We start from the raw sequence: 20148 nt of genomic DNA, 5'->3' as shown, positions 1-20148 counted from the left end.
TATATATATATTAACTGCTCAGTTTAAGCATGTCACTAACATGCCAACAAACTTACTGTGGCACAGAGTGGTATAGCCAGGAGGAAGCAGGAGAGGCAGACCAAGCCTGTGACCTTTAATTTGTGGCTACGTGACCTTGGGAAGGTGTCGTAAATGGCTGTCATTACAGTTTCCAAAAGAGCAAACTGTAAAGAAACACAATTTTAATAATGTTATCAAATGAACATAACAAAAAAACTGATTGACTGATAAATTCTTGCAATGGCATAGAGTCCACTTTGACTAGTATTTTAAAGGAGAAAACTAAGGGGAGGCTCAACCTTTAATATCAGACTTTTGTAATGCAAGAGCTATATTCCTTTCATTTACCTCTGAAGACCTACACTGGAATGTAGATATGTGTTATTAATCCCCATAATTTAACTTACTAAGATATACAACAAAACCACTTACTTCTGAATCCAGTCCGAGGGTAAACAGCATGAAGAAGAATAGGACTGACCACAGCTGGGGGAGAGGCAGTGTGCGGGAGATGGCTTCAGGGTAGGCTATGAAGGCCAAACCTGGACCTGTTACCAAGATTAATCTTTGTTAAATGGTTCCTTACTGCTGTACAATAAGTATATCCATATCAACTTATATCAAAATATCTTTGTTTTATTGATATATCTTATTTGACAAAATAAATTGGACAAAAATATGTTAAATAATTAACCTTTAGCAGCAAGATTTCTGATGTCAATGCCCAGCTCCTCAGACATGGCACCCAGCACAGAGAAGATAGCCACAGAGGCTATGAGTGAGGTGATAAAGTCCAGTGATGACACAATAAATGCATCAATGTGAACCTGAAAGGAGAGTATCTATCATAAGCTGTTCAACATTTTGATCCTATATCAAACCATTTTTCTTTCTGTTTTATGTGCACTGTTGGCTCTCCACCAAAGAAGTTCTCCTTACTGTAAATTTCAGTAGCACAATACCCATAAAACATCCAAATTAAAAACTCACTGTACAAATTGTGGTTACATTAAATTTCTTGGCAGGCAGGTGGCTGTGCCATCTTAATGTGTCTTAATGGTCTCTCCCCACATGTGACATCAGACTCCATTTGGGACCTGGGTGTTTGTGGGTCTGTCCTCTGATTCACTGAACAAACCTAAGTTAGAATGGTTACCCCTTTTCAATAACTTCTGAACTCTCTCCAATAACATAGACTTCAGAGGAAGTGTATGAGCAAATCATAAATATCATTGTTGTTGATATAGTTGTGTTGCCATATTGTTGATGGCTTGCTCTTCCTAAACTTCTGACAGCATACGGACTGACTGGGCTATTTAGAACTCATTAGATGTGCAGGGTGGGTACAACAGAATCTCTCACTGGCAGGTTGCCGACAGACCATCAGCAGCAGCAAACACCTCCAGAGCCAGCCTGTCGACAAGGACTGGGGTGTCCCTTTGTTTATTGCATAGTTGCTGATACCATGTTGTTGTTGACATCGTCACTACCATGTTGTTGACAGTATAGCTCTCACTGCCATTATGCAAATGATATAGCAGTCCACTCCCTTTAACTTAGCTCAGGGTCACACATTCAGTGGTATGCAGGACTGTTCCCACATGTGACAGTTTTGTCTATTATTTTGGGTTGCTAACATTGGTGGTCACTAATGGATTCCATATCTTTGCCTGTGGGGGCTAGGAAAGGTGGTTACTTGAAGCCTGAATTTTAGCTCAGAACTTTAGACAAAGCCACAAGAAGTATGCCCAGTCAGGCAAGGATAATGAAAATATTGTTTTACTACATGCTGAAAGTGATGCACAGAACACTGATATTATAAGAAAATTATATATAAAAGTCCTTTGTTCATGGTCAGAAATGTTAAAGAGGACCTTAGAGAACACCAAGAATTGTATATCATTGGCTAAGGAATGTTTCAATAATACATTACTGCCCATGTGTGCAGTTTCAGTTAAATTAGTGGGGCAAAGTAAGCAACATGCAGGTTTGAAAGTTTTGGAAATGTCAATGGTCCATTACATTCACTTAGATTCTTTATTTTGATAATAAATATTTCAGTTGAAAATATGTAAGAGAGGCTTCAAGGAAAAAAATGGTGATATTCTTGGGGATGTGGACACCTAATATAGTGTAATTTTATGCCGTCTATCATGTTTCAGTGTATGTAATGGCCTTTCGTAGGCAAGGTTGTATTCAGGGCTAGAGGAGAGAAAAGTTTCCCTTTATTATATCTGTATTGGAATGTTGATTATAAACAGATAAAATTAACATTTGCTATGAAAAAAGGGAAAGGTGACTTGGGCGATCTTGGCACCAGTCATTTTATAGACTAGAATAGGGTATCACCAATATGAATTATTTCACCACCATGGTCCATGGATAGTAGTGGATCTGCATTGGTGGAAGGCCAACAATATATGTACCAAAGTATTTTTACAAATGCTAAGTGATTATTGCCACGTTACCTTATTTCTAAACTTGTTGTAGGAGCCGAACATGATCAGACCACCCCATGATACAGACAGTGAGAAAAACATCTGTTCAGCTGCCTTCCTCCAAACCTGAACACTGAAGAGCTCATTCCAGCGAGGCACAAATAAGAATCTCAGTCCCTGCAAAATGTATAATTTTATGAATACAATTACAAAACAACCAAAAAGTTGACATTTTTTTTAATGCAATCAGTATCAATTAGCTATGGCTTGCAGATGTTCTCTTGGATTTTAATTTTACATGACTGGAAATCTGATTTTTTTCCCTTATGAACTGAATCACTAAATTGAAAAGAAGGTTTCATGTTTACACTCTTGGTTACATGATGGTGGAAGTGTATATGTTATGCAGAGTACAAAGTTATGAGCAGTATGTGAAATATTTATCAATGCTTCATTTATGCAAACCACAAAGTATTGCATAAGACAGGGACATTTTTTGGTTCATTCATGAATCTTTTAGGAACAATCAATCTTTTGAATGATAACACATACCGTCATAGCTCCTTCAAGCCTCACTCCGACAATTAGTAGTGCAATGAGGATGATGTAGGGGAAGGTAGCAGTGAAGTAAACAACTTTTCCTGAGGACTTGACTCCCTTCATCAGACAGAGGAACACAATCACCCATGATAAAAGGAGACACAGGGTCAGGTCCCACTGGATTTCACCAATCTCGCCAAATTCTCCAAGACCACCCTTTTCCAAACGCAAGACACCTCTCCTGCAAACATTTAGCATAAGAATGTAGTTTTAATCAAAGAAATATGTATATATCCTGTGAATATTTATTCATGAAAAAAACAACTAGGCCTATTTATAGGGTACCAAAAATGATCGAGCAACCATGGCAACCATGTATGAAACCTTGATTAATTAGATCTATTATATATCCCTGAGACATGGAGATTACGAATATGTACCATTTCTGCACATCACCCTGTGTTGTTATAATAAACTAAAAGGAGCATATATATATATATATATATATATATATATATATATATATATATATATATATATATATATATATATATATATATATATATATATATATATATATATATATATATATTCTACAGTTTACTGAATCTTGGAACTGGGGCCCCTCCACCACTTCTGAATGTCAGGGTACTTAAGATGCCTTTTTTGCCTTCCTACCTTGACACTATGGGATATTGGCTCTCCTATAAAATCCACATGACATGTTTTATAGTTTCTGAACACCATTCCTTCATACATTTGAAAAGACTTAAGCCTCACTCATTCACCAAAACCAAGTGAATTATCACAGCCTGCAAATATATGTAGTTCAGTTTAGTTTACTATTGTTACATAATCACAGAACATACAATTTCACAGCATGAAGAATAATTTGTTTAAACAACTGTAAATGTTAAAGGGAATGCAACTAACTGCCAAAACTGAGATGCTGAAGATTCATTTTTGGTGGTGCAGTTGATGGTGTCAGTCGGACCGGTCAGGTTGTATCTTGCACACGAGTACACACCGCCTACTGTAAAGCAATTGGAGTCTGCCCACTTCGGATCACAATTTGCCCATGGAACCTGGAAAAATGTTATTGCTGTCATCATTTACGCTGGGAAATGAAAGTGACATGTTATGAGTAAAATTTCTCATTGAACACTAGTTGAACTTAAGGCATCTGACTCATTGAATTAACTACTTTGATTACAAACATTATCAGTTATTCATTGCCATCTATTAATGTTCATAATGGACACTACTTGTTTGTATAATTTGTAGTCAAACCAACCTCAGAAGCAAAGCTTGCAAACATGTAGTACAGAGTGTAAGCCATGAGCTGGTTGTAGTAAATGGCCGTGATGAGGGAGAGGATCACCATGGCAACACCCACACCTGTGCGAGGAAGTTATCCCAAGGGACTCATTTTATGTCTTCTTTTTCTTATTAGTGCTTTTTCTCATTGAAAGGCACATTTTATTTTTTGACTTTTTCACATGTATTCACTACAGAAAAATATATAATATGGTTTTACTGACTCATTTTAAATATACACAAAAGTTTATTGTTCATACAAGCTTATATCAAATTATGTAGACTGACTCCATCAATGAACTAAAGACATTTCATAACCTTTTATGACTGACACAGATGATGACTTGTAGATTTTCAGAAGGTACTGTACTGTAAATGTACTTTTGGCTACTTTTTACTTTTGTCTTTTATGGGAGCGGTGAATAGCGGGCTTTTCTTTTTTTGCACTCTTTTTGTTGCCGTTGAGCCGTTTTCTTTGATGTAAAAAAAAAAAAAAAAAAAAAACTTAGATTTATGCCTTGATCTGGCTCAATTTAAAATGTAGTATGAAGAACTCACCTTGCATGATGGGGGCACAGCGCCAGACATTTAGTGGACCAAGTTGACTGTACTGGCCCAGCGCAGTCTCCATTAGGTACATGGGCTTCCCAATCAGCACCAGCAGGATGATATAGGGGAACAGGAATGCCGCTGAGGAATGGAAAATAAAAAGCTCCTACAGACAAATTGTAACACATGCATAGAATGAAGTTATTTTTGCAAAAAGGTAAATTAACTATTGATTTGTTTTCAGTTTAATCAAGATTATTACTGCTTGTATTCATGAATACATTACATCCTTTTATAATGATCACTGATATTTGTTTTGTTGATTTTTCTTTTTTGTCTACCCTTAATGACCTTTTTTAGCCCTATATCTTTTATATAGTCAGGTTCATATTAAGCTCACCTCCTCCATTTTCATATGCAAGGTATGGGAACCGCCACACGTTTCCAATACCAACAGAGAGACCAATGCAGGAGAGCAGGAACTCTGCCTTGGATCCCCAGTGACCTCGCCCTTCTTCCTTTGACACACCAGACTCTGCTTCCAGGGCCTGAGTCGATCCTGATCCATTTGTCTGTCAGGAAGGGAATTACTGAGACTTAAATTCAGGAGTTTCTATACTTAGTCTGTTTGAAAAGCTAAGATGAATTTTACTGGGGCTCCATACATAGGCATACCTCACCATCTAGTTTAGCCAGATAAGTCCTCCAAAAAACCTTGCTGTGACACCTCTGTTGACTGCTAGTTATTTTGTGCGATGGCATTCATATTATATGAAATTTTAAGATACGGTATATTTTAAGGAACGAAATATATTAATTGTTTCATAGGTATTATCACAAGTAATAGGGAAAAAAAGTCCTTCAAGGATTCACAGCAAGGATTGAAAAACAAAATCTTTTTGTCAAACCTACTGACCTCAATTTTTGATATAACCAAATCACTGAACACAGTTTATATACATATCTGAATTTTCAAATGACATTTGATAGTTCCACTCCAGAAATTCCTTTACAAAACAAAACACTAGGTAGGTATTTAGGGCACAGTGCATAAACTGACGGCAAACTGGCTGAACACCAGACACTAGTTAATGAAGCTGCCTCAGAGTGGGTGCTAGTCTGTAATGGTGGCCCTCAGGGCTCTGTTCTTGGACCAGTATTGTTCTTAATTTGCATAAATGACATCGAATTTTGACACAATAATTTCCTTGCTGAATCTTCTGATAATATGAGGATTGGCAGCTTGGTACAACAATGCATTAGGGTAGAGAATAAAAATGAAACTTCCCATTCAGAAATGATAATTATGTATAATGTACAATGCATTGAATCAAACTCCTTGAGGTTGACATAGGCTGCAAGGATCCCCTGTCAAAACTCACATCGATGCTCCACCAATTTGCAAAGTGCTACCATACAGTCAGTTGTCAGCTTACCCAGACTACTCAGGTTTGCATCAGCAGTTAGTTGGCTGTGAATCTACATGAGCAATAAATGGGCAATAACCTTGCTTGGCACCCTGAGCAGTGTAATACTGTAGTAGTTGTTAGTTCTGACAGCCTCTTATCACTTTCCAGATAGGGACAACAAGTCCCCTAATCCAGTCAGGTACCAGATTGCCATATGGCAACCAACACCACGTCCAAACCATGGATCATGGTTGCACCTTTTTTTTTTTTTTTTTTTTTTTTAGCAGCTCTGCACCGTTACACACACCAGCTGCCTTCACACCCCTCAACCTCGCTACAACCGCTCTGACCTCATCAAGAGAAGGTGGGGTTTCATCAATGGATTGATCATCATTCATTCCAAAACACAGGGTGGATTGTGGCATCAGCCTTTATTGATTCATGCTGACTTATCGGTTTCATGGATAAGCCCTGTGCTCCTCCTTGCCCATTTTCCAGGCTAATGCTTAGCCTGGCTCCACATGTCCTCAAGAAAATGCTGGCAAATTCATAGACAACATAAGGCTATATGTATTATTGATGGTAATGAACACTAAACTTGTTCTACATACCTGCCACATAATGTAGCATGTATGTCAATCAACCCTAACTTCAGCAACTTCGTGGTATGGACCACGCAAGTCATACATCACGGCTGCCACTATAAATAAAATTCACTAGCGCCGCTAACAGGCTGGGGTCGTCTAAGATACCTCCAAAGAAAGCCTACTGGAGCTATAGGTAGCACGTAAAATTGATGATTGATGTACACATTACCTTGTAAGAGTCGTAGGGTGTTGGCACATAGTTTTGCCTCCAGCGTTCCTCTGTGCCATTGGCAGTGTGACCATTTGTGTGTTGAGTGTGTTCAGTCCCATTACGTGCCGGGCTGTCACCATCGCCACCGCCACCCCCGGGTGTTGTGGCTGCAGGCCGCTGCTTGTATGAAATGGGGCTGATGGGATCCTGCAGGATAAGAATGAGATGATTAGGTAATTCAGAATGTGCTTGTTTATAAGTGCAGCTGAATCTGAGACTAGAGATTTCTTTAATGACATGGCAAGATGGAAGAAAAATTATGTTTAGAGATTTTGTTATTAAGTACCCAAATAACTATGTTTGTATATGACGATGACTTGAAAAATCAATGTGTTTTAGTGGGACTCGAACCTAGGTCCATAGGCTCACCACGCCCGCAAGCTGACCACTCGGCCACTCGAGCTTTTTGTACAATTGCCTCCCAGGTTGACATTCCTCATTGTGCGCTGAGGCGCAAGGCTCACTCTGGTGGAAGGAGAGAGTTCTCAAACAGGTGTCTGGATCGGTTGGCTGCCTCGCCATTTATCAAAGAATCATTTGATGACGGCCACATGTGGACTTGATTGACGAACTACAAACAAGTGCTTACGTGTAATGTTTGGTCATGGCAGCGAAACTCGTCGAAAGTAAAGGGAACAAGATTCCATATGTTGCTGTTTATAACGTATACGTATTCATAATGGCTCGAACATTCAGTTGTCATTAGTTTTTCGGGGTCCTTTATTTGTAATGTCTTATTCTAAATTTAATTAATGGTATGTTGCCGGCAGGGAATGACCCAGCGCCAGTCTTCTCCCAGTGTGACATTCGCTTTCTTTTTGTTTTGTTTTTCTGTTTCCTCTTCCCACCCCGCTACATCCCTCCCCGACACCTCTCCTCACACACCACCTGGTCAACACTTTTGTCTTCGGAGGATGAAAACAGGCTTCACTTTTATGGCTGAGACGCAGACCATCTGGTGGCAACTGGTCCTCGTGTCAGCGTCTTCAAGTTTTCGCTCTCGTTTGGCTTCGAGCCTCCACTCCCTTCAGACTGGTTTCACTACTTGCCCGGCGTAGAGTTGGTAACATACTGTGCTGCGCGGATGATACAAATCAAAATCATTGTATCAGTACTTAAGAATGGAAAATATTATCATTACATTAAACCCGGAAAATGCTGGAGTTCTGTTCTATTCCCCTCACGGACGGTTGGGCTCATGGGTGCACGAGCAGCAAAGAACTTCCACTCTCTGCTTTTTACAGTAACTGCCGAGCTTCCAGGCTGTTGTGGTTGTGAAATGCAGAAGAAAGCGAAAGTTTAACATTTTCATCCGCCCAATCCTCAGCACCGCTGCTAAAAACAGACAACCACTGAGTCTAGAATGTGGTTTTATTCAACACGCACTTCCTGTCACTGCCATTTGAGATTAGTAAATATTTTGCTTCATAGTCCCATGCAATCCTTATTATATTACTTAGGAGCATTCCACGGCTTTTTAGCTGAATTTCCCAAAAGATAGTAAGCTACTTAAAAAATGTGTCTTTTTGATTGGATTTTACAAAAGAAATAAAGACGAAGGATAAAACGACGAACGCGAAAGTAATTGAGGGACACACACACACACACACACACACACACACACACACACACACACACACACACACACACACACACACACCTTTCCCCATCCTCTGACACCACGACTTTCCCACGCACGACCAGATCGCAACTCACAGACAAAACGTTAATAGCGCGGCGCCCCCTCCCCCCCGCCTCTTCTTCCTCTTCGACATATACCTCCTCCTCTTCCTGCTCCTCCTCTTTCTCCTCCTCCTCTTCCTCGTCCTCTTCTCCTTCCTACTCCATCACGGCCTCCTACCCAACCTCCTCCACAACCTCCTATTCAACCTCTTCCTCCACAACCTCCTCACCATTATCCGACTAATAGGACGAGAAATCAAAACGATGCAATTCTTCGCTAAAGGTTAGATGGGCCACCTGCGGGACTAGTCTGGAGTGGAGCAAGGCCATGTGGCACGCCCCGTCCACTCCCCTCGGCGCTCCACACACACACAACAAAGGCTACGCACGGACACACGAACACTAAGCAGGTGGAGAAGCACAGGAGATTGGGACGCTTAGACGTATATGGATTATGGATTATGGAGCGTGTTAGTAAGGAAGGTAGTAATGGTGATGGTGAAATACATACACACGTGCATACATACAAATATACATAATTAGCGTAATGCAGACATCCCTACATATATGCATACTTATATACACTCGCATAAACAAACAAACATACATACATATTTAGGTAATACATACATACAGACATACATAGATGAATCCATAGACAACAATAACAACTCCTCCTCCTCCTACTACTACTACTACTACTACTACTACTACTACTACTATTATTGCTACTATTACTAACAGCATCAACAACAACAACAACAACGACAACAACAACAAAGATAAGAAGAACAGCAATAGTAATAATATGACCAATTACTTCTACCACTGCTACACTAACAACAGCGAACTAACCCCACGTGATCATGGAATACACGAACACAGCAACAACAATGGCGTATAAATCTTTGTCGGGAGCAGGAATGTTCTTTTTTGCTTCTTCCCCGAGAGGAATTTCACGCCACACTCCCCCCCCCCGAGGAAAAAAGCGACAAAGGTCAAAGATGGATACAGAATAAAAGTCATGTTATTGCTGTTTTTGTACTTTTTTTTGTGTGTGTGTGTGTGTTGAGAAGCGGCACCAAAGAAAACGGAACGTGGACCCCTCGAGGCTCAGTTGCACACACACACACACACACACACACACACACACACACACACACACACACACACACACACACACACACACACATATTTTCGTCTTATAGTTAGAAAAAAAATTATTACACGACAAGAGATTTCTCGATTTTTATTTACACAGGTATTATCATATATATGTGTGAAAGGGGGGGTGGGGGTTCTCCTGGATATTTTTGCCTATTTGTATTTTAACGAGATGGAGTCAAGCTCGTATCTTATCACGTCACAATATATGAGATAATTTCTTCAGTGTGTGTGTGTGTGTGTGTGTGTGTGTGTGTGTGGCGGGTCGACTATGAAATGAACAAACAAATGCTAAGGTCAAATGTGTGAAGGGCGGCGTGCCACCCGACCCTTCTTCCGGTCCCCTGTGGCACGCGTGGCGCTCCGCCGGGGCGATACACACACACACACACACACACACACACACACACACACACACACACGCCAAAAATGGGTGCATTGTCGTGTGTGTTCTTACCTAATTATAATTTTACAGTACTGCGTCAAGGTCGGTGTGTCCCACCCTTTAAAATAAATCACATGCTTTTCTTTTAAACTTTTTTTTTCTTGGCACACACTAATTCTTCCTCTAATGCCTGGAAAGCTGTTTTTTTTCGTTTCTCTAATCTTTTCTGAAGATTTTTTTGCTGTGCTCTCATGAAGATACTGTCTAGGTATACTATTAATTCATTAATGTCATTTTCTTCTTTTCCTTTGACATATTTATATATGATCATACCGCGTCCTCTTCTCCCTTCGAGTGTTAGTACTCGCAGCATTTCGTCTTCTTTCGTTGCTGAAAATTTGTCAGCTTAGAACTCATCTTATGACTGCTAATTGTACCATTTCGAGCTTATTAACATGTTTTTATACGTGTGGGTTCAATATTACTGCTGCCTACTTGAGGGTTGGTTATTTGTGTTGAAATTTCAACGCGCGCGTTTGTGTGTGTGTGTGTGTGTGTGTGTGTGTGTGTGTGTGTGTGTGTGTGTGTGTGTGTGTGTGTGATGGTAACGGAATCAGGTTTTTAATGAATACAAGAAAGACAAAAACCCTGACTAACTCGACGGACCTGCAGGTTGGACAGTCACAAGGGCACGAGATAAGGGGAAGCTGCCGGCTGTTACTTGTGCTAACCGGTATTTTTGTGCGACGTTTACAAAGGTTAAGAGTTTTACCTAATATAAATAATCTAAACTAGCCTTACATAATTGAACGTATAATGTGGAGCCGCCTTAGTGTCCTTCCTTAAGTAACTTGATAATGTTCCTTACGGTGTATTTTTTAAAGCTTAGCCTGCTTGTAAGGAGAGGCAAGAAGTGGTGTGTATCGGGAAACCTGTTCCAAGACACTTTTGGCAATGAGTGTAGAGAAGAAGGGGGAGAGGGGGAAAGGGAGACAGTTCATGGCAAGTATTACTCAATAAGAAACTAAACTGACCACCGCCTCGAGGGACGCAGTAGACACCTCAAAAACTGCCTTCGCCTTGAGAGCATTAAGAGATTAACTGGGTAAGAGAGGGGGGGTGGCGAGGCAAGCGGCACCACTGGCGACGTTTAAGTTCGCGGAGAAAGGGAATGTTCCTGCGGTGGATTGCCCGCGGGGAACACCTTGCATTTCCTTTCCCTACGAGTCCCTTCCCTTACTGCACATCAGCGCCATCACGTAATTTTGATACATGGGAAAAGCTGTGTTTGCCTCCCCTCCCTGAATCCTTTTTATTATCTTTCTCTCTTTCATGTTTTATATTTTCCATCCACTTATTCCAGCAATCCGTTTGTTCTTTTAGACTTTAATCTCTCCGTCTTTCTTTCTGCTGCTCTGCTTGTCTCTGGCTGCATGCATGTCTGCTTTCTTGCCTGCCTGCTTGCCTATCTGCCTGTCTCTTTGTCTGTCTGCCTGTCTCTTTGTCTGTCTGCCTGTCTATCTGTCTCCGTCTGTATGTGTGTGTGTCTGTTTGCCTGCCTGCTTGTCTTTCTGCCTGACTGTAATTTCTCTCTCTCTCTCTCTCTCTCTCTCTCTCTCTCTCTCTCTCTCTCTCTCTCTCTCTCTCTCTCTCTCTCTCTCTCTCTCTCTCTCTCTCTCTCTCCCCCCCTCCTTCCCTCCCTCCCCATTGCTACGTGTCCAACCCGGCTCTCTTACCACCAAAACCTTATGAACATCTCTTATTAAAGCCCTTCAACCATTTTCAAACTTCGATCAAGTCTCATCGCACCCTTCGCCTTACTAGAGAATGCATATTTCAATATTATTCTTCATATGGCAAGTTTCTCAACCCACGAATCATTTTTGTCGTCCTCCTCTGCACAGATTCTAACATTTTGATGTCCATTCTTTCTTTCTCATATTCTCGATATCCTATTTTTATTCCATCCGATCTCCACGTGTGTGTGTGTATGTGCGTGTTTGTGGCAACTCTCCCTCCCCTGAACAAAAAGACATAAGACAGAAGGTTTGCGCCATAGATTTTTGTCGGTCAGTTTTCCGCTTTCCAGAGACCCTTCCGATTTGCCTCCTAGAACCCTCAAGGCGGGTCAGTGAGTCAAGAGTGTGCTGCGCCGCCTCAGCGATGACTTGGGACAAGGTCACGACCAGTTTCTCCCCGGCATGCGATACCCGGACCCGCCACTCCCCGGGCCGCGGGGGCCGCCGCCAGCCTGACGAACGCGACGTAGACGAAACGCCGAGACTCAGACTGATTGACTGCACGTCTCTGACGACCTTAGAATAAGTGAAGGTCGTGTTCTCTAACGACAGAGTTTGCCCAAGGGGAAGGATCGCGGTGCGGCGGTTGACCTCCAGTGGTGCCACGCCTCCAGCAGCTTCAGACAGTGTTTCAAAGGGCGGCCACGACGGCAAGGGACAGAGAGCACAACCACGAACTTTCTGGGATAGGAGTGACATTAAGAAATGACGTCATTCATTCTTTCTGGAAAAGCAATTGACGTTCAAAGCATTTCCGTGTCTCGTTTGCCCCAGATATATATATATATATATATATATATATATATATATATATATATATATATATATATATATATATATATATATATATATATATATATATATATATTGCAGTTTTGAGTAAGAAAAATTTCTTTTGTTTCTTTTAATCTAAGCTTCCCTTTTACAATCAAGAGCTCACTTTCCCTCATCAGCAGACACAATGCACCTGGACGATGTATTTGCCCGGTACTCACACACCTCCCCCCCCCCTCCCGGCTCCTGGTCCACTGGCTCTGTCTTCGCAACAAACACCTCCAGCTGAGCGGTGACGATGGGAAAGTGTGGCCACCTGACAGCCTCGAATCCAGCCTGGCCACCGTCGTCTTCCCACACTCCCGCCCCTCCCCCGCTCAAGGACAAGGCGACTCCTGCTGATCCTTCTATCTGCTCCTCCTCTTCCACTGCTGACGTAGATACAGACAGCTTGGCTTCCTGTTTTCTCATATGGCGACTTCATATAAATGTCACTTTTTATTCGTCAGTTTCCTTTTTTATGTAACTACCTCAAGGATATAATGAACTGATAAGGACAGACGGACACTCGGACAAACAAACAGGCAAACACACGGATGGATAGACAAAGACCAATAGGCAGATCGATACATTGACAGAGATATTTAGATAGAATGAGAGAAAGATGGGAGGATTGCATAACGGCACGGAGACGAGAACTGAACACCAATACAGACAAGGAAGAAACAGTAGACAATATAACCACTCCGAGAAGTAACCAAACGCAACTCTAATCAGTCAGAAGCAAAAACGCAGCCACACAAAACACCACAAAGACAATATTATATGAATCCACTTCCCTGATTAAAAAAAAAAAAAAAAACAGGAAGCAACAGCAACAACGATCAAGTTCAGTTACAAAAGCACTAAGTAAGTAAGTAAGTCATTTATACAAGAGCGCCGTGTTTGGGAGGACTGATGAAGGCAATAAGAGTGGAGGTGAGACGGAAGACCGGTTCCTCAGGTGGTTTGGGCAGGTGCAGGGACTGATGGATACTCTGAAGGTGAGATGTAGAAGGGAGGGTGAAGGATGGAGTAGTGTGTGAGGGATGGGAGGGAGGAGAGAAGGTCGGAAAGGGAGAAGAGGAAGAAGTAGGTGATGAATGGGAGGAAGAAGAGAGGAGAAACAGTGAGAGGGGAGAAGGAGAGGGGTGGAGCAGTAGGTGAGAACTGGAAGGGAGAAGAGAAGGGAGAAAGGGAAAGGGGGGAATAGGTGAGGAATGGGAGGGAGGAGAGAAGGGAGAAAGGAAAAGGGGGGGAATAGATAAGAAATGGGAGGGAGGAGAGAGGGGAGTAAGGGAGGGAAATGGAAAGGGGAAGAGGAGAGAAAAGGAATGGATAGGGAACAGATGAAGGATGGGAAGGAAGAGAAAAAAAAAGGGAGATATATGGAACAGGCAGGAGAGGGGAGAAAGGAAGAGGAATGGGAAGGGGACGAAGGGAGAGGAATGGAAAGGGGGAAGAGGAGAGAAAGGAATGGATAGGGAGCAGATGAAGGATGGGAAGGAAGAGAAAAAAGAAAGGGAGATATATGGAACAGGCAGGAGAGGGGGAGAAAGAAAGAGGAATGGGAAGGGGACGAAGGGAGAGGAATGGAAAGGGGGAAGAGGAGAGAAAGGAATGAATAGGGAACAGATGAAGGATGGGAAGGAAGAGAAGAAAGAAAGGGAGATAATATGGAACAGGCAGGAGAGGGGAGAAAGAAAGACAAAAGGGAATGGGACGAGGGGAGAGGAATGATAATGAAATGGGAGAAGAATGAGTGAGGGAACAGCCGATAAAAGAATGAGAGGAAGAGGGAGAGTGATGGGAGGTAAGAAAATGGAGAAAAGAGAGAGTGAGGGAACAGTAGGAGGTGAGGGAGGGGAGAGAGGGAGAGGGAGGGAACAGCAGATGAAGGATGGGATGGAGAAGGGAGAAAGGGGCGGGGGGAGTATGTGGGAATGGCGCTGCGCTTTACAGGCAATGATAGCAAATACTACCTTCCCCTCCCCCTCCCCCTCCCCCTCCCCCCAGCTACCTACCCCATCCCTTTCCCTCCCCCCCCCCCTTCCAGCGGCCCCTACAATGAACACTTTCTCCCTTTTTAGAGCATCCGAAACACATGCACGAAATCCAACACTGTAACACTGATCTCTCTTTTTCTATGTGTGTGTGTGTGTGTGTGTGTGTGTGTGTGTGTGTGTGTGTGTGTGTGTGTGTGTGTGTGTGTGTGTGTGTGTGTGTGTGTGTGTCTCTCTCTCTCTCTCTCTCTCTCTCTCTCTCTCTCTCTCTCTCTCTCTCTCTCTCTCTCTCTCTCTCTCTCTCTCTCTCTCTCTCTCTCTCTCGTGCGCGCGCTCTCGCTCGCTGGGTAGAGGCGCAGTCTGGACGGGTCCGGCAAGGCTGTACAGTTACCTTGATGCATTCTAAATTAAGTCCGGAAGAGCTGCCTTGAAGTTTCTTGTACGCGGAAGGAGGAAAAAAAGGAAGCGCCGGCCGTCTGGTCGTCTGAATGGCCAAGTTTTGGGCCTAAACATAATTATGAACTTCAACAACTGCAGTACAGTATCAATTATTATCTATTTGGGAGTTAGAAGATTGTGTTCAGTGCCTTAAATTGAGTAGAGAAGAGGAGATGGAGGAGGAGGAGGCGGAGTAGGAGTAGGCGGAGATGGAGGAGGAGGAGGAGGAGGAGGTTTTGCGTCTGTAGTTTAGCAAGAGCTTGATACCGAAAGTAAAAAGAGGAAGCAAACTGACATATTGCATGAACTGAAAATTTTGAGACTTCGTTAGTTGAGTGCCTGATTAACAAAAACAAAAAAAATAATAATGATAAAATTTAAAAGTTGTAGAGCAATAAACATGAATAGGGAAGACTCAAGCTGTACAGTAGCCTAAGTGAATAATTAACAGCATTTAACTGACGTGGCCTGCAGCAAGGTATGTGAAGAGGAGGCAACTAAACTCTCCAAACCTTAGTGGCCGCAGGATGACCGTCGATGGAGAGGGAGAGGGAAAGTAAATAATAAGATTTTAAGGTCAGGAAAGGAACCTAAGGATGTCTAGGTACTGAGGAATCTGAATAAAAAAGAGGAACCTTAGCAGCCACAAGATGACCGTCGATGGAGAGGGAGAGTGAAAGTAAACAATAAGATCTTAAGGTCAAGAAAGGAAGTCGAGGAAGGATGTCTAGGGTTTTGAGGAATATGAATAAAAGGAAGAAGAACGAGGATGAAAGTTGCAGTTGTGGTTATTTAATAGAATCCAAATGACCTCTGTTCGTATTTCATCTGTTTTCTTGTGTGTGTGTGTGTGTGTGTGTGTGTGTGTGTGTGTGTGTGTGTGCCCTTAAGTACTCTATAACTTGTTTGAGAGAGAGAGAGAGAGAGAGAGAGAGAGAGAGAGAGAGAGAGAGAGAGAGAGAGAGAGAGAGAGAGAGAGAGAGAGAGAGAGAGAGAGAGAGAGAGAGAGAGAGAGAGAGAGAGAGAACAGGAAAGTTATGTAAAATCGTTTAAACAATATGTAATGTAAATGTAAACAAAGCGTGCAAAAGGGCAATAGGAGGAGGGAGAGGAGGGGAGGGGGGGGGGAGGAGGGAAGGGGTGTGAGGGAACCTTTAATGCCACCAGTAGCAATAAGAAGTGAGCCAAGGATAGACAAGACCACCACCACCACCACCACCATCACCACCACCATCACCACCACCATCACCACCACCACGACCACCAACAACATCAACAACAACCACTAAACCTGAATCCTCTTTTGACAAACCCTGAAAATGAAACTGATATCCTCTAAAATCTCACCACCACCTCCTCCTCCTCCTCCTCCTCCTCCTTCTCCTCCGTCTCCTTTTCTTCTCTTCCTTCCTTTCATTCCTTTTCCACCAGTCACATTCTTCTACTTCCGCTGGGTTCTGTTTCTACCTTCCACGCCTCGCCTCGACCCTTCCCTCCGCCTCTTCTTTCTCCTCCATCCCTGACCTCCTCTACTTCTTCCTCCCTCCTCCTCCTCTCCCACCTCTACTTCCTACTCCTCCCTCTCCTTCATATCCTTCATAGATGCTCCTCGTTTTTATTTCTCTCTCTTTCATCTTTATGTATTTTTCAATCCTCTGTTTTCACTTTTATCTCTCAATTCTCCCTTATCTTTTTTTTCGTTTTTTTTTTTATATTTTTCTATTCTTCTGTTTTCTCTTCTTTTCATCTTCCGTTCTCTTTTATTCTCCCTTCACTTCTTTCCTTCTTTCTGTTTTCCGTCTTTTCGTTTTTTCTCTACTTTTCCCACTCATCAGCCTCTCCCTTCACTTCTGAACTTTCCCTTCCTCTTTTCTCCCTCTCCCTCTCCTATTTACACACCTGTCTCTCTTATCTCTCCCCCTCCATCCCTACCTCCTCACCTCTTCTCCCTTCTACATGAATTTCCTTTCACTCTTCTCCCCCTCACCAAACCTGTCTCCCTTTTTCCCCCGACTCTATCCACCAGTCCCTTTCCCTTCACCTAACTTTTAATCCTTCATCCTATCCTGTCCTCCCTGTTCTCCCTTTAACTCTATTCACCACTACCTTTCCCTTCGCCTAACTTTTAATCCTTCATCCTATCCTGTTGTACCTGTTCCCCCTCCATCTCTCTCCACCAGTCCCTTTCCCTTTGTCTAAATTCCCAAACTTCATCCTATCCTTCCGCCCCCTGTTCTCCCTTTAACTCTATCCACCAGTCCCTTCAACTTCGTCTAACTTCCCATTCCTCATGCTATCCTTCCGTTCCCCGTTCTCCCTTCAAGTCCATCAAAAATTCCCTTTCCCTTCGTCCAACTTCCCATCCTTCATTCTATCCTTCCATTCCCCGTTCTCCCTCCCTTCCCCTCCCCCCCCTTACCCCTTCCGTCCCACCCCTCCCCCCCAGGCTCTCAGTTCCTGTTCTTCCTGTCACACTCGACGTAGCGGCAAGTATTTGTGTCGTTACTTGTTTGCGTTTTCTCAGCGTGAATAAAGGAGGAGTGCGAGAAGGACGCGGACGTGTGGGTTAAAGAAATAAGAGAAAATAAACTAAACAAATAAGATGAACCATAGAGGAAAAAAGTGGGATTAAGGAGGTTGTGAGACGTTAAAGAAAAGCGTTACGAAAAAAAAAAAACTAAAGAAACAAGACGAGTTTTACAAGGAAAGAGAAAAGAGATAATAAAAAGAGGAGGGCGGGCGTGTGAGTTCAAGAAGCATAAAGGAATCAATACAAGAAATTCAAAGGAGAGGAACTATACACGAGAAAGAGGGATAAAGACGAAGAAACGAACACACACACACACACACACACACACACACACACACACACACACACACACACACACACACACACACACACACACACACACACACATACACTTGACAACAAAGAACGAAACCTTATAACTAGACGCAGGGCGGAAACACAGCTTCCTAGAGAGACGTAGTAACACAAGGATGAGTTTGGCGGCCCAGGTAGTGGGGGCAAAAAATGCACATTCACGATTTTAAGAACAAATGGACAAATTGATGCAGCGACAAGGCAAAAAATAACATGGTGGAAATACCTTGCAACATAAGTAGGTAAATGAGAGAGAGAGAGAGAGAGAGAGAGAGAGAGAGAGAGAGAGAGAGAGAGAGAGAGAGAGAGAGAGAGAGAGAGAGAGAGAGAGAGAGAGAGAGAGAGAGAGAGAGAGAGAGACACGCAGGGAAGTAATACCACTGATTTAGCCAATAACAACAATAATAATAAGACAAAAAAACTCTCCTCAAGGTTACGAGTCTCTGTAATGCCAAGGGAACTCAAGACGCAGGTTTATTTGTTAGCGAGATTTTAGGGTCGTATTACAAGACAGCGCCACACAAGAACACATATTTGACAAGGCTTTCGTAGGAGTTGTGGGCATTTCCAGGGGTAGTTTTATGACCCTGGTGGTAGTGTGAGTCTTCTTCTGTACCATGAACCTGAAGAAACACTCATTAGAACTCGATTGACCCCATCTTTGACCTATTGAAATACTTGACGTGAGAAGTGAAAGAGTCTTATAATACCAATCTTAGTGTCGGTAGAAATTTCAATGCGGTAGTAAGTAGTAATCCTTAAGTAACTAGAAATTTCAATGCGGTAGTAAGTAGTAATCCTTAAGTAACTAGAAATTTCAATGCGGTAGTAAGTAGTAATCCTTAAGTAACTAGAAATTTCAATGCGGTAGTTAGTAGTAATCCTTAAGTAACTAGAAATTTCAATGCGGTAGTAAATAGTAATCCTTAGTAACTATAGAAATTTCAATGCGCTAGTAAGTAGTAATCCATGTGTTATTTGGGGATGACTCGTGCGCTGCTTTACAGTTTCTTTTTCATATAATGCCTTACCTCCTTCCTTCCTTCACCTGTTTATCCATTTTCTCACGTATCTCTCCTTCTGAACATCCTCATTTATTTCCTATTTCCTTTTGTCTTCCTTCTTGATATTTTTTTCCTGTAACCACTCGTCTGTACACCCTCACTTATCGCTATCTTATTTTGCCTTTCTCCATCATTACTTTCTCTATCTACCTTTCTGTACACATTCACTTATCTTCCACCTTCTTTTCTCTTCCTTTCTTCCCCCACTTGATCATCCACTTCATTTTCAAAGCTATATAACTTTCCACGTTTTTCTTATACTCTTTTTTCCATCGATATTTCTCTCCTCTCCTGTCTCTTATTCCGGATGTCTAACCACCCGTTTCCTCCTTTTTTTTCTCTCTCTTTTCCTAACTTTCCTTTTTATTAAGCGGATTTCTCTTTCTCTGTTTTTGTGTACTTTTTCTTTTCACCATTTTTTGTTTTACCCACGTTTCCACTCTTCTATATCCATTTCTTCATTCTGCCATCTACATACATCTTAAATCACAAAGCTCTCCCTATTTTCTTACCTGTGGCCTACTATTTTCTTCTCTATTTTCTCTCTTTTATCTCCTTATTTGTTTTTCTACCCTTCGTTTCCTTTATCATTTTTTTTTGTTCCCTCCTTCACAGTTACATTTTCTTGCATATCTTTAATTTAACTTTACTTTCTCCCTCGTACTTTCTTTCCTTGTTTTTTTTCTCGTATATTTTCCTCCCTTTCTTCTATTCTCAAACTCTTCTGTCCCCTCCTTCACTGCGTTTAACTTTACTCTCTACCTCCTCCTTCTTACCTCAGTG

At 42.2% G+C, this 20148-nt stretch overlaps 1 protein-coding gene across 1 annotated transcript in view; it reads right to left on the bottom strand.

The window, feature by feature from the left end:
- LOC127005800 (sodium-dependent proline transporter-like) overlaps positions 1-20148 on the bottom strand; it is a 35772-nt gene that overhangs the window by 4628 nt on the left and 10996 nt on the right. The window contains exons 2-11 of the mRNA XM_050874917.1: positions 7091-7279; positions 5266-5437; positions 4875-5006; positions 4294-4397; positions 3933-4084; positions 3012-3240; positions 2490-2636; positions 716-848; positions 454-569; positions 57-185 (exon numbers count right to left, since the gene is read on the bottom strand). Coding sequence (XP_050730874.1) covers positions 57-185; positions 454-569; positions 716-848; positions 2490-2636; positions 3012-3240; positions 3933-4084; positions 4294-4397; positions 4875-5006; positions 5266-5437; positions 7091-7279 — 1503 coding nt within the window. The remainder of the gene's footprint in view (positions 1-56; positions 186-453; positions 570-715; positions 849-2489; positions 2637-3011; positions 3241-3932; positions 4085-4293; positions 4398-4874; positions 5007-5265; positions 5438-7090; positions 7280-20148) is intronic.

This window comes from Eriocheir sinensis, chromosome 31 (genome assembly GCF_024679095.1).
Source record: "Eriocheir sinensis breed Jianghai 21 chromosome 31, ASM2467909v1, whole genome shotgun sequence".
NCBI classification, from domain to species: domain Eukaryota; kingdom Metazoa; phylum Arthropoda; class Malacostraca; order Decapoda; family Varunidae; genus Eriocheir; species Eriocheir sinensis.
Note: the sequence above shows the minus strand (reverse complement) of the source record. Positions and strands in the feature narration are given on the sequence as shown.